This window comes from Rana temporaria, chromosome 11, assembly GCF_905171775.1.
Source record: "Rana temporaria chromosome 11, aRanTem1.1, whole genome shotgun sequence".
Classification (NCBI taxonomy): Eukaryota; Metazoa; Chordata; class Amphibia; order Anura; family Ranidae; genus Rana; species Rana temporaria.
In genome coordinates this window covers 162269388-162285100 of record NC_053499.1, presented here as the reverse complement: position 1 = coordinate 162285100, position 15713 = coordinate 162269388, and the positions used below count along the sequence as shown (strand labels likewise).

General features: G+C 50.1%; 1 protein-coding gene across 1 annotated transcript in view; it reads right to left on the bottom strand.

Moving 5' to 3' along the window:
- Positions 1 to 3896: 3896 nt before the first annotated feature.
- ACSF3 (acyl-CoA synthetase family member 3) overlaps positions 3897 to 15713 on the bottom strand; it is a 37309-nt gene continuing 25492 nt past the window's right edge. Inside the window, exons 7-10 of the mRNA XM_040329613.1 lie at positions 15170 to 15296; positions 5459 to 5593; positions 5264 to 5375; positions 3897 to 4056 (exon numbers count right to left, since the gene is read on the bottom strand). Coding sequence (XP_040185547.1) covers positions 3909 to 4056; positions 5264 to 5375; positions 5459 to 5593; positions 15170 to 15296 — 522 coding nt within the window. The 3' untranslated portion in view covers positions 3897 to 3908. The remainder of the gene's footprint in view (positions 4057 to 5263; positions 5376 to 5458; positions 5594 to 15169; positions 15297 to 15713) is intronic.

The window sequence follows — 15713 nt, the reverse complement described above, 5'->3', positions numbered from 1 at the left end:
AGGGTTGCCACCTGTCCGGGATTCACCCGGACAGTTTGGGATCAGGCATCCGGGTTTCAGACTGCCTGAAACCTGGACACAATGGGCTAGATTCAGAGACAGTTACGCCGGCGTATCAGTAGATACACCGTCGTAACTCTGAATCTACGCCGTCGTAAATTTAAGCGTATTCTGGAAACCAGATACGCTTAAATTAGGCTAAGTCTCCTATGCCGTCGTATCTTGGGGTGCAATATTTACCCTGGCCGATAGGTGGCGCTTCCGTCGATTTCAGCGTAGAATATGCAAATGAGCTGGATACGCCGATTCAGAAACGTACGCGCGCCCGGCGGATTTTTTTACGCCGTTTGCGTAAGGCTTTTTCCGGCGTAACGTTACTCCTGCTATATGAGGCATAGCCAATGGTAAGTATGGATGTCGGGCCAGCGTTGAATTTTGCGTCGTTTGCGTAAGTCGTTCGCAAATAGGGCTTTGCGTAAATTACGTTCACGTCGAAAGCATTGACTATTTGCGACGTGATTAGGAGCATGCGCACTGGGATACGTTCACGGCCGGCACATGCGCCGTTCGTGAGAAACGTCATTTACACGGGGTCATGTTTTATTTACATAAAACACGCCCACCTCTTGACAATTTGAATTAGGCGCGCTTACGCCAGCAGATTTACGCTACGCCGCCGCAACTTACGGAGGAAGTGCTTTGTGAATACTGCACTTGCCTCTCTAAATTGTGGCTGGCGTAGCGTAAATAACATACGCTACGCCCGCACAAATTTACGTCGCCGTACCTGAATCTAGCCCAGTATTCATAATGGACCAAGTACCACAATCGGCAAGTGCATAGGGTGCGCACAGGCCCCATCCCCATACACGGACAGGAGGAAAGAGGGCTTCTCCTCCTCCTCCCACCCCTACCACTCCATGTCTGCCCACACACCCATCCCTGGCGCTGGGCCTTTTTACATATTTTTGGGGGATATTTATTGTAGCAAAAAGTAAAAAATATTGCATTTTTTTCAAAACATGTTCACTCTATTTTTGTTTATGGTAAAAAAAATAAAAAAAAAAAAAGAAGAAGAGGAGGTGATCAAATACCACCAAAAGAAAGCTTTATTTGTGGGAAAAAAGGGACGCTAATTTTGTTTGGGAGCCACTTCGCACGAGCGCGCAATTGTCAGTTAAAGTGACGCAGTGCTGAATCGCAAAAAGGGGCCTGGTCTTTGATCAGCAATATGGTCCGGGGGTTAAGTGGTTAAAGCGACGCAGCGCCAAATCACAAAAAGTGGCCCGGTCTTTGGCCAGCCAAATGGTCCGGACCGGTGACCTGAGCTGCAGCGCTGCCAGCAGATAAGAAAGGTTCGAGGTTGACACAAGACAATAAATACAGTATGTAAAGTACAACACAGACAGCTTCCAGACAAAGTAAAAATAGAGATATCTTTATTTATTTTTTTATGCATTTCTCTTTTTGAGTTAAAATTTTAAAATCAAATAAAAAAAATGAACATAAATTAAAACAATAGATTTAAATTCTAGAAGTTTACTGCACACCAAGGTCACAATGTGGAAGTTTCCACACTCGAGGGATAACGCAACGATCACAAAAACGATCACAAAAAAAAAGAAGCTAATTTACTATCTGAACCCAAATTGATAGTGTTACACATTGGGGGGTTATTTACGAAAGGCAAATCCACTTTGCAAACTACGGGGCAGATCCACAGAGCAAGTACGCCGGCGTATCTACTGATACGCCGGAGTACTTTCAAATTTCCAGCGTCGTATCTTTAGTTTGAATCCTCAAACCAAGATACGACGGCATCTGGGTTCGATCCGACAGGCGTACGGCTTCGGATCGTAGGTGCAATACTTCGGCGCCCGCTGGGTGGAGTTTGCGTCGTTTTCCGCGTCGGGTATGCAAATTAGCGATTTACGACGATCCACGAACGTACGTGCGGCCATCGCATTTTCTAACGTCGTTTGTAGTCGGCTTTTTCCGGCGTATAGTTAAAGCTGGTATTTTGCGGCGTATACATAGAATTGCCATGTTAAAGCAGGGGTTCACCCTAAAAAAAAACGTTTTTTTTTCTAGCATGCCATCCAGCATACTAGCGCAAGCTACAATATTTGCCTTTATTTTATTTTTTTGCGTCGTACTCACAGTTTAATCCCTTAGTTAAGTTTCAGACTCAACGCGGGGAGTAGACGTTCCTATGCAGAGGGGAACATGATTGACGGCCGGCTATGGCGCGTCACGCTTCCCAAAAATTGCCGAAATAGGACTTGCCTCTTCACGGCGCCTGCGCAGTCAGCTCCGATGTTTGTGCGCAGGCGCCGTAAAGCACCGTGAAGATGCCATTTGGTGCCATTTGCTAATTTACCACAAAGTATCAGGAGGTATTTTCTTTGGTAGCGAATCAGTTTTACCACCTTTAGAAGCTGGCCCCTGCACAACGCCGTGCCGGCATCCCCCGCTGTATCTGCATAGTGATTGGGGCCCCTGTACAACGCCGTGCCGGCATCCCCCGCTGTATCTGCATAGTGATCGGGGCCCCTGCACAACGCCGTGCCGGCATCCCCCGCTGTATCTGCATAGTGATCGGGGCCCCTGCACAACGCCGTGCCGGCATCCCCCGCTGTATCTGCATAGTGATTGGGGCCCCTGTACAACGCCGTGCCGGCATCCCCCGCTGTATCTGCATAGTGATCGGGGCCCCTGCACAACGCCGTGCCGGCATCCCCCGCTGTATCTGCATAGTGATTGGGGCCCCTGTACAACGCCGTGCCAGCATCCCCCGCTGTATCTACATAGTGATTGGGGCCCCTGTACAACGCCGTGCCGGCATCCCCCGCTGTATCTACATAGTGATTGGGGCCCCTGTACAACGCCGTGCCAGCATCCCCCGCTGTATCTGCATAGTGATCGGGGCCCCTGCACAACGCCGTGCCGGCATCCCCCGCTGTATCTGCATAGTGATCGGGGCCCCTGCACAACGCCGTGCCGACATCCCCCGCTGTATCTGCTTAGTGATCGGGGCCCCTGCACAACGCCGTGCCGGCATCCCCCGCTGTATCTGCATAGTGATCGGGGCCCCTGCACAACGCCGTGCCGGCATCCCCCGCTGTATCTGCTTAGTGATCGGGGCCCCTGCACAACGCCGTGCCGGCATCCCCCGCTGTATCTGCATAGTGATCGGGGCCCCTGCACAACGCCGTGCCGGCATCCCCCGCTGTATCTGCATAGTGATCGGGGCCCCTGCACAACGCCGTGCCGGCATCCCCCGCTGTATCTGCATAGTGATCGGGGCCCCTGCACAACGCCGTGCCGGCATCCCCCGCTGTATCTGCATAGTGATTGGGGCCCCTGTACAACGCCGTGCCAGCATCCCCCGCTGTATCTACATAGTGATTGGGGCCCCTGTACAACGCCGTGCCAGCATCCCCCGCTGTATCTGCATAGTGATCGGGGCCCCTGCACAACGCCGTGCCGGCATCCCCCGCTGTATCTGCATAGTGATCGGGGCCCCTGCACAACGCCGTGCCGGCATCCCCCGCTGTATCTGCTTAGTGATCGGGGCCCCTGCACAACGCCGTGCCGGCATCCCCCGCTGTATCTGCATAGTGATCGGGGCCCCTGCACAACGCCGTGCCGGCATCCCCCGCTGTATCTGCATAGTGATCGGGGCCCCTGCACAACGCCGTGCCGGCATCCCCCGCTGTATCTGCATAGTGATCGGGGCCCCTGCACAACGCCGTGCCAGCATCCCCCGCTGTATCTGCATAGTGATCGGGGCCCCTGCACAACGGCGTGCCGGCATCCCCCGCTGTATCTGCATAGTGATCGGGGCCCCTGAACGTAGGGCCTTGGGGTGAACGTGGTTTCCCGGGGTGTACAGGAGCGCGTAGTGTTCAGGCAGGTATAGTCTGATTCCCCCCTCCTGGCTTGAGATAGAACAGAGACAGCAGTTGCTTTTTATTGATTTTTCCCATCTGGTTTCGGGGAATTTCTTCCACCCGGATGAGCTCAGCAGGAATGCAGTACGGGGCCATGAATGCCCTAAATGAGAGAAGGGAGCCGGGCTTAGTTACACGCATCATCACATACATGCTGGTGTCCGCACAACTGGTGTAGTATGGCGACCATCGCTTCGGATTCAATAAGAAATTACAATGCTGTTCTTTGTTTTTCAAACAAGGCGCTGCCCACTAAGTGCGATCAGTTCATTTTAGGCTGCATTCACACCTTGGCGTATTTACGCCCCTGACGCTCGTGCCGCTAGAGGGGCGATTTTACATGGTTGTCTATGAGATGGTTCACATCTCACGCCGAAACGCCTGAAAACAAGTCCCGGACCATTTTTTTCAGGCGGCTTTTGGCGTTCGGCATAGACAACCATGTGTTGTAAAAAAAAAAAAAAGGTTAAAACGACCCGTTTTGTCGCGGCAAATTACAATACGGTACAATACGCCTCAATTTGTCGCGGCAAAATACGCAGCGTTATAGTGTGAATGCAGCCTAAAGCAGAACTACACTTCATCCGAGCGCCGAAAAAGCAAAAAACGCCATTGAATTCATTTGTTATGATCAAAACAAACTCCCCCATCCAGGAATCAAATGAAGAAATGTGAGTAAAACTGGGGGTCACACCTGCATGCACGCAGCCCCCCCTTTACACCTGCATGCACTCAGCCCCCCCTCCACACCTGCATGCACTCAGCCCCCCCCCACACCTGCATGCACTCAGCCCCCCCCCACACACCTGCATGCACTCAGCCCCCCCCACACACCTGCATGCACTCAGCCCCCCCCCACACCTGCATGCACTCAGCCCCCCTTCCACACCTGCATGCACTCAGCCCTGACCTCACACCTGTATTCTCTCAGCCCCGACCTCACACCTGTATGCTCTCAGCACCCCCTCACACATTTGCTCTCAGCCCCCCACACACACACACACCGCACAACAGCCCTTACTTGTTAGGTGGTGTTCCTGGTCCCAGCTCTTGTGCAGCACACACGAGGGGAGCACATGCAGGAATTTACAAGAGGTGGCAGCAAAGAGCCCGATGTCAGCTCAATGACAGCTTTCGACTCACACACACATTTCAAAAGCTAGCACAGCCTCGGAGCTCCCCTGCAATGGTCCCTGCCTTCTCCCAACTCTGCCAGACAGCCGGGCCCTTCTAGACACTCAGGGCCCCTTACAAGTGTATGGGCTGTACCCCCCCTGATTAAAGGTAACAAACATGTTTTAGCCTCTCACCTTGCCCAGTGCTTCAGTTCATTCAAGGAAAGAGTATGTCCGTCCCGAAGTTTCACAACGGCGGACACTCGCTGACCCCAGACAGCATCAGGTGCTCCAATGACAGCCACATCTACACCATTGCATAAAATAAATAAAAAATTCAAAAAGCTTTGTAGGTGGAAAAAATGTTTTGTGTTAAAAATACTTACATACCTGTAATGCTTGGATGGGCCAAAAGGTGGCGCTCTACTTCCAAAGCGCTTATTTTGTACCCTCCGCTCTTTATGATGTCTACGGAAGTTCGGCCGAGGATCCAGTACGATCCGTTTTTATACACCGCGGTGTCCCCTGGAGAGCAACAAATAAATAAACACAATGCAACAAAAAGGGATACAAATCAATCAGGAAAGGGAACAAAATGACCACAAACCCCTTCTTCCATATCCAAAGCATTCAAGCATCTGGTTTTAGATCAGGGGTGTCAAACTCAATTCCATCGCGGGGCCCATCAGCTTTACGATTGTCCTTAACCACTTAACCCCCGGACCATATTGCTGGTCAAAGACCAGAGCACTTTTTGCGATTCGGCACTGCGTCGCTTTAACTGACAATTGCGCGGTCGTGCGACGCGGCTCCCAAACAAAATTGACGTCCTTTTTTCCCCCACAAATAGAGATTTCTTTTGGTGGTATTTGATCACCTCTGTGGTTTTTCGTTTTTGCGCTATAAACAAAAATAGAGCGACAATTTTGAAAAAAATGAATATTTTTTTACTTTTTGCTGTAATAAATATCCCCCAAAAAGATATAAAAAAATATTTTCTTCCTCAGTTTAGTGCGATACGTATTCTTCTACATATTTTTCGTAAAAAAAAAAAAAAAAAAAAAAAAATCGCAATAAGCGTTTATTGATTGGTTTGCGCAAAAGTTATAGCGTTTACAAAATAGGGGGTATTTTTTTGGCATTTTTATTAATATTTTTTTACTACTAATGGCGGCGATGCCATAGTCATCCAACAGTTCCCGTTACAAATGACCCTTCCTGTTCTATTCAACCCAGTAGGTTGTACAGATCACAGTCGCCCAGTTTTCTGCTGAACCATTTACACCCATCTCAGACTGGTCGTCTTACAGCCACCTCACTGTCCCACCTACACTGGTCCCATGCCTATATGCTGGTTCCATTCACGCCCATCCCAGACTGTCCTATTTATATGACCTGACTCTGGCTGTCCTACCTACGCTTGCCCCATGCCCTGGTTCCATTTCCATGCATTCCGGACTGTCCCATTTGTATGACTGACCCACCTACACTTGTCCCATACCCAGGTTCTATTTCCATGCATTCCGGACTGTCCCATTTGTATGACATGACCCTGGCTGTCCCACCTACGCTTGTCCCATACCCAGGTTCTATTTCCATGCATTCCGGACTGTCCCATTTGTATGACATTACTCTGGCTGTCCCACCTACGCTTGTCCCATGCACTGGTTCCACTTACACCCATTCCGGACTGTCCCATTTGTGTGACTGACCCTGGCTGTCCTACCTACGCTTGTCCCATGCCCTGGTTCCATTGTCATCCATTCCGGACTGTCCCATTTGTGTGACTGACCCTGGCTGTCCTACCTACGCTTGTCCCATGCACTGGTTCCATTTTCATCCATTCCGGACTGTCCTATTTGTATGACCTGACTCTGGCTGTCCCACCTACGCTTGCCCCATGCCCATGCACTGGTTCCATTTACACCCATCCCACACTGTCCCATTTGTATGACTGACCCTGGCTGTCCCACCTACGCTTGTCCCATGCCCTGGTTCTATTTACACCCATTCCGGACTATCCCATTTGTTTGACCCAACTCTGGCTGTCCCATCCATCGCCGTCAGGTTCTCCCAGACATATCCATCTCCTCTGGCTGTTTACAGTTATCATTCCGGTCTGCCTTGTAATAAAACACAGCGATCTGTCCTAACCTGTAAAAGGCACGGAGATGAGCTATCTCCACCAATGTCTCGGAGGTAGTAAACACAACAGTGCTCCCATGGGTGGAAGGGAGGGGGCTTGGGATGAATTAAGAGCCGTACACATCATCTGCTTCCCGGCGTAGTCTGCCTGGGCATAGGGCGGCTGCAATGGGTTGGGTAAAAAAAACAGCTTTCATACAAATCTCTCACTTTGATGACAAAAGGCGAAAAAAACAAAAAAGCAGAGAATCATTCAGTGGCTGATTCTGAGGACAGAGGTGCTATTATTGACTACAGCAACCAATCAGATTCCAGACGCTCTTTTCTGGCGCACACTAGAAAGTGAAGGAAACAATCTAATCGAGTTACCACATTGGCAGAAAGCAAGAGGGCATTTGTAAGAATCTGAACCTCCACTCTTATGCCGTGTACACACGGTCAGAATTATTTTTCTTTAAAATAACAAACATGTTAAGCTTGCCTCCACTGTGCAGCTCGTTTTGCACAGAGTGGCCCCGAGCCTCGTCTTCTGGGGTCCCTTGGCGGCTCCTCCTTGTATCAGATAACCCCCTAGGAGAAGCACATTTACGTCGGCAGAATGGCACGGCTGGGCACAAGCACGTACAGGTACGTCCTCTTTAAAGTGCCCAGCCGTGGGTCGCGCGCCCGCGACCTGGTCCGAAGCTCCATGACCGCGGGACCCGCGGACCCGATCGGCGCTGGAGTCCCGCAATCGGTCCCCGGAGCTGTTCTTCACTGTGGCGCCGTGATCGATCGTGTGATCCCTTTTATAGGGAAACACAATCGATGATGTCAGACCTACAGCCACACCCCCCTACAGTTATAAACACACATGAGGTCACACATAACCCCTTCAGCGCCCCCTTGTGGTTAACTCCCAAACTGCAATTGTCATTTTCACAGTAATCAGTGCATTTTTAATGATTTTTTTGCTGTGAAAATGACAATGGTCCCAAAAATGTGTCAAAATTGTCCGAAGTGTCCGCCATAATGTCACAGTCACGGAAAAAAATTGCTGATCGCTGCCATTAGTAGTGGGATGTGGTGCCAATAACTGACCCACGGCTGGGCACTTAAAGAGGACGTACCTGTACGTGCTTGTGCCCAGCCGTGCCATTCTACCGACGTAACATTTTTTTTTTTATAAAAATGCAATAAAACTATCCCCTATTTTGTAAATGCTATAAATTTTGCGCAAACCAAGCGATAAACGATTATTGTGATTTTTTTTTACCAAAAATATGTAGAATACGTATCGCCCTAAACTGAGGAAACATTTTTTTTTTATATATTTTTGGGGGATATTTATTATAGCAAAAAGTAAAAAAATATTGAATTTTTTTCAAAATTGTCGCTCTATTTTTGTTTATAGCGCAAAAAATAAAAACCGCAGAGGCGATCAAATACCACCAAAATAAAAGCTCTATTTGTGGGGGAAAAAAGGACGCCAATTTTGTTTGGGAGCCACGTCGCACGACCGCGCAATTGTCAGTTAAAGCGACGCAGTGATGAATCGCAAAAACTGTCCGGGTCCTTTACCTGCCTAAAGGTCCGGGTCTTAAGTGGTTAAAGAATTGAGGGCCAGATTCAGGTACAATTACGTTACTCCTCGGCGGCGCAACGTATCCCATTTACGTTACACCGCCGCAGGTTTACAGCGTAAGTGCCTGATTCACAAAGGTCTTACCTGTAAACTTGCGGCGGTGTAACTTAAATCCGCTCGGCGCAAGCCCGCCTAATTCAAATGGGGCGGGCACCATTTAAATTAGGCGCGTTCCCGCGCCGAGCGCACTGCGCATGCTCCGTCGGGTAAATTACCTGACGTGCATTGTGCTAAATGACGTCGCACGGACGTCATTTGTTTAGACGTTAACGTAAATGGCGTCCAGCGCCATTCACGGACGACTTACGCAAACGACGTGATTTTTTTAATTTTGACGCGGGAACGACGGCCATACTTAATATTGCTTAGAACACCTAGGGCGCAGCCCTAATTTTAAGACGCGTATCTCGACGGAAACAACGTAAAGTTAGAGCGACGGGTAACGCGGACGTTCGTGGATCGCCGTAACTAGTCATTTGCATATTCTACGCCGACCGCAATGGCCTCGCCACCTAGCGGCCGGCCTAGAATTGCATCCTAAGATCCGACAGTGTAAAACAATTACACCTGTCGGATCTTAGGGCTATCTATGCGTAACTGATTCTATGAACCAGCCGCATAGTTAGGATGGGCGGATCACAGAGATACGACGGCGTATCAGGAGATACGACGGCGTATCTCTTTTGTGAATCTGGCCCTAAGTGACTAAGGGAAGTCCGAGGGATTTAAAGCAAACTGAACAGCCGACATCGTCTTGGATGTTAAACAGAAATCCGCTTTCCATACGATAACCAGGCAGGACTAAATACGGTTATTCATTGCAGGCGGCGGCGGCGATCGTTTCTCATTTTTATAGAGATCACAATGAACGACCAGATGCAGAAGATCCCTTTTCTTCCTGCACTGTATGTGGAAATAGAGGCCCACGACCTCCCTCACTTCTCAGCGGGGAGCTGAATCCTCTGTGACAGCGCCTCTTGTATGTGCGTGTGGCATCCCCCCCCCCCCCAAAAAAAAATCCCCCCTCCCTCCTCCAAAACATAAGGAGCCGCATCAATAGTCCTCCATCTGCTCACATACATCACGCTCTTCATTTCAGTTTATTAGCCGGGAATAAATCATAAATATTTCATTGTACATCAGCACGGCCAGCGGGGGGAGCCGAGTCATCCATCTCACGCCTGCTCCCCGTCCTGCCACCCGCCAATAACCCTTCCACTCTATTAAACAAGATTGATACAGTAGTGGAATCTCTTCTATGGGGGGGGGGGGGTGAAGAGGCTCAGGGGACCCCGGGCAGGCCGGAGCTGCACAGGAATCCACCCGGCACAATGCAGAATTTCAGACGCACGCAGCAAGCTTTTCCTGTTGGTTAAAGTAAGTGAACGCGGCGGAGCGCGGGTGAAGGCAAATACAATAATTCCGTACACAGGAAAAAATAAATAAAGCTTTGTAAAAAAAAAAAAAAAATACCGTCTAATCAATAAATGTACTTTACTCTAAAACTTCCGTCCTAAGGCGGCTTACAGACGACCGGACATGTCCACTCGGAGATTTCTGTCTGATGGTTGTACACACCATCATACAGAAATCCGACCGGACACGATACGCGGTGACGTGCCGCGACAATGACGCGGCGACGTGCGCGGCCCTGGAAGGTAAATGCTTCCACGCATGCGTCAAATCACTTCGACGCATGCGAGGGCTTGGGGCCGAGCGGACATGTCCGGTGAGTCTGTACAGACGACCGAACATGTCCGACGGACAGGCTTCCAGCGGACATGTTTCTTAGCATGCTAAGAAACATTTGTCCGCTGGAAACTGTCCGATCCGCCGGACAATTGTCCGGTCGGCCGTACACACGACCGAACATGTCCGCGGAAACTGGCCCCCCCCCCCCCCTCCCTGCTCAGGCAAAATTTTAATTGGCCTGGGCAGGGAGTCACACTGCGCTGTCACACTTTGAATGACAATTGCGCCATCATGCAACACTCGAAAGCAAGGAGTATTTGCGACGTGATTCTGAGCATGCGCGCCCATGCGCCATACCAACGGCTCTCATTTACATGGGGTCACGGGTCATTTACATGCCCCCTACCTGCCTATTTTGAATTAGGCGGGGCCACGCCGGGCCATTTGCGCTACGTCGACGCAACTTAGGGAGCGAGTGCTTTGTGAATACTGGCCTTGCCTCACTATGTTACGTCGGTGTAGTGCAAATGGGATGCGCTACGCCCGCCTAAAAATACGCCAGACTACGTGAATCTGGCTATAAATCTTGCGCAAACCAATCAATAAACGCTTATTGCGATTTTTTTACCAAAAAATATGTAGAAGAAAACGTATCGGCCTAAACTGAGGAAAAAATAAAAAATGTTATATATTTTTTGGAGATATTATAGGAAAAAAAAGTTAAAAATATTGGGCCAGGTTCACAAAGAAATTACGCCGGTGTATCTATTGATACGCCGTGTAATTTCAAATTTCCCGCGTCGTATCTTTAGTTTGAATCCTCAAAACAAGATACGACGGCTTCTGGGTTAGATCCGACAGGCGTACGCCTTCGGATCTAAGATGCAATACTTCGGCGTCCGCTGGGTGGCGTTTTCCGTGTCGGGTATGCAAATTAGCGATTTACGACGAGCCACGAACGTACGCGCGGCCGTTGCATTCTCTTACGTCGTCTGTAGTCGGCTTTTTCCGGCGTATAGTTAAAGCTGGTATTTTGCGGCGTATAGATAGACTTGCCATGTTAAAGTATGGCCGTCGTTCCCGCGTCGAAAATTTGAAATTTTTTTTTTTTGGCGCAAGTCGTCCGTGAATAGGGATGGACGTAACTCACGTCTAAGTTCAAAAAATTACGTCGTTGCGACGTCATTTCGCGCAAAGCACGCCGGGAAATTTCTGGACGACGCATGGGCATTTCATTCGGCGCGGGGACGTGCTTCATTTAAATGAAACCTGCCCCCAACCCGCCCAATTTGAAATCCGCCGCCAGAAATAAACTACGCCGCCGTAACTTACGGCGCGAAATCGCTGAGGATTCAAAAATGCGCCAGGTAAGGTACGGCGGCGTAGTGTATCTTTGATACGCTGCGCCGTTCTACATGTATGTGGATCTGGCCCATTGTTTTTTTTTTTTTCAAAATTGTCGCTCTATTTTTGTTTATAGCGCAAAAAAAAACCGCAGAGGTAATCAAATACCACCAAAAGAAATCTCTATTTGTGGAAAAAAAAAAAGGACGTCATTTTGTTTGGGAGCCACGTCGCACGACCGCGCAATTGTCAGTTAAAGCGACGCAGCGCCGAATCACAAAAAGTGGCCCGGTCTTTGGCCAGCCAAATGGTCTGGGGGGGGGGGGCTGAAGTGGTTAAACTTTCTATATATGGAGGGAACTTGACTGTCTGTTCCTATATAACCAGACCCCAGGGGGTTCCCCCGTCCACCACGCATGCGCATGCAGCGTTCAGCGCACGCCGGGGAAAATGATCTGGTGCGGATCTCTCTGTAGTGCGATTGTCTGTTGGTGATAAAACAACAAAGAGAAGTGGAAATGAGCGAATGTTCCGTCAGGACGCATCTGATGGAAGCTCAATGGCGGTCTGCTTGTCTGTTGGAATGCTCTTTGTCGGGGCCCCCGGGATCAATGAACCTGACAAACTGCAGCTGTCAGTTACTTCTTTTATTATTATAAATGGAAGACGGCGCTCACCGACTCCAAGACTTGACCGACTAAGCTCCAGACTTCCCCCTCTCCGATCCGGAGTACAGCGAGAGCGGGAAGGCTAAATGATGTCTCTGCACTACGATAGCGAGCGGATGTTCAAGAAGATCGATCGACGTCTACACAGAGAAAGTTCCTTACCCCCTGCCCGCCAATGCATCCCGGCCCTTTAAGAGCCTTTAAATCATGGGAGGCGGGCATCAACTGCCGATCAACTGCTCAGTAGTGACCCCCAGCTCTGCCGATCCACTGCTCAGTAGTGACCCCCAGCTCTGCCGATCAACTGCTCAGTAGTGACCCCCAGCTCTGCCGATCAACTGCTCAGTAGTGACCCCCAGCTCTGCCGATCCACTGCTCAGTAGTGACCCCCCCAGTTCTGCCGATCCACTGCTCAGTAGTGACCCCCAGCTCTGCCGATCCACTGCTCAGTAGTGACCCCCAACTCTGCCGATCCACTGCTCAGTAGTGACCCCCAGCTCTGCCGATCCACTGCTCAGTAGTGACCCCCCCAGCTCTGCCGATCCACTGCTCAGTAGTGACCCCCCCAGCTCGGCCGATCCACTGCTCAGTAGTGACCCCCAGCTCTGCCAGTCAACTGCTCAGTAGTGACCCCCAGCTCTGCCGATCAACTGCTCAGTAGTGACCCCCAGCTCTGCCGATCCACTGCTCAGTAGTGACCCCCAGCTCTGCCGATCCACTGCTCAGTAGTGACCCCCAGCTCTGCCGATCAACTGCTCAGTAGTGACCCCCAGCTCTGCCGATCAACTGCTCAGTAGTGACCCCCAGCTCTGCCGATCCACTGCTCAGTAGTGACCCCCAGCTCTGCCGATCCACTGCTCAGTAGTGACCCCCAGCTCTGCCGATCCACTGCTCAATAGTGACCCCCAGCTCTGCCGATCCACTGCTCAGTAGTGACCCCCAGCTCTGCCGATCAACTGCTCAGTAGTGACCCCCAGCTCTGCCGATCAACTGCTCAGTAGTGACCCCCCCAGCTCTGCCGATCAACTGCTCAGTAGTGACCCCCCCCAGCTCTGCTGATCCACTGCTCAGTAGTGACCCCCCCCAGCTCTGCCGATCCACTGCTCAGTAGTGACCCCCCCCAGCTCTGCTGATCCACTGCTCAGTAGTGACCCCCCAGCTCTGCTGATCCTCCTCTTTCTGGTTCCCGCTCACCTGCCGCTATATTTCTCCCATGCTTCACACCACGTGTGACATTGCTAGTTTTTCCTGCTTCGGTTCCCCAGCTCTGCTGATCCTCTGCCGCTTTAGCCCTCTCTCTGGTCCAGTTCACCTTCCACGATATAGCATTCCCATGTTGCACACAGCATGTGCCGTCTGCTAGTTGCTCCGCTACAGTCAGGTCACCTTCCTGCTGCTCCACACCAGATGTGACGCCTGCATCAGACACTCCCAGAATATATACACATGAACCGGAAGTGACAGCCGATTACGTCTTTCAGGTTCGCTTGTTGGTTTTACCAGTGCATCCTGGGATATCTCATACCTGCAATACTTCAAAGACCAAGCAAAGCTAAAACGGAATAAAAGTCTCTCAAAAGCTTCAGGTGCTGTGAGCGAGAGTTGTCATAGACTTCTATGGAGGCGCCAAGAAGAGAACCATTTCATTTAGTGACAGGAGCTTTGAGTGGTATTGCTTTAGTGCTTTAACCGCTTAACGACCGGGTCACACATATATATACGTCGACACAATGCCTAGTGTGGGCAGATTGACGTATATATACGCCCCCTTTAAAATGCGGACTTAATGCCTGCAGGGATACCCGCGATCGTCTCACGGAGAGGAAGAACGGGGAAAAGCTGATGTAAAACAAGCATTTCCCATTTCTTCCTAGTGACAGGACACTGATCACAGCTTCCTGTAATCGGGAGCAGTGATCAGTATCGTGTCACACGTAGCCCATCCCCCTCTACAGTTAGAATCACTCCCTAGGACAGACTTGAGCCCCCTACTGGTAAACCCCTTCACTGCCAGTCTCATTTTTACAGTAATCAGTGCAATTTTATAGCATTGATCGCTGTATCAATGATTATGGTCCCAAAATGGAGTCAAAGGTGTCCACCATAAAAAAAAAAAAAAAAAAAAACGCACGTTTGTTTCTGAATCGGCGTATCTAGTCATTTGCATATTCTACGCCGAACTCAACGGAAGCGCCACCTAGCAGCCAGCGTAAATATGCACCCTAAGATACGACGGCGTAGGAGACTTACGCCGCTCGTATCTTAGCCTAATTTAAGCGTATCTGGTTTCCAGAATACGCCTAAATTTACGACGGCGTAGATTCAGAGTTACGACGGCGTATCTACTGATAATCTACGGATACGCCGGTGTAACCATTTGTGAATCTAGCTATATATATATAAAAATTTACTGGGCTTCAGATGCCCACACATAGGATGGCAACAGCCACATCAATCACCTCGACAAACGAGGCAAGTTTTAACATACTTTAGCGATCGATTAGGGAAGATTAAATATGATTAATGCGATGTTTAATATTATATCATGTAAATTGCCCAAAAAAATAAATAAATGCGTGACCGGAAAACCCCGCTTTAATGTCACATTTTGAAGTGTAGCGCCGTTACCTGTTTTGAACCAGCCGTCGGGAGTAAACGCCTCCCTCGTCTCCTGCTCCTTATTCCAGTATTCTTTGAACACCGCCGGCCCGCGGACCTGCAGTTCCCCTTCTCGGTCCTGAAATCCCGAAGAGACCTAAAAAACAAAACAAGCCTCAGATGAGCTTACATAAGAACGCCCCCCACACCTGGGCGCCCTCTCCACACACACACACTCTCTCCCTGGGTACAGCTGGTGGGGACTTGGTGTTGCTTTCTAAAGTTTTGGTAACGCTCCCACATCTTTAGGAAAACATCTGCTGCATGCAGCATCTGCCAGTTGGGAGTCTTGGCACAGGCTGGCGCCAGTTGGCAGAGATAGAAGGGAGAGGGCTGCACGGGGGGGGGGGGGGTATTTCGGAAAGAAAAGGCGTGAAAACAATAACTCAAAACTTACATCCTGTATCTCTGTGCAGGATGACAACCCCCCCCACCTCCCCTACTGGTGTGTTTAACCCCTTCTGCGGCGGACCGATGGGAAGAGGGGAAGATTACTTTTTTTTTTTTTTAAACC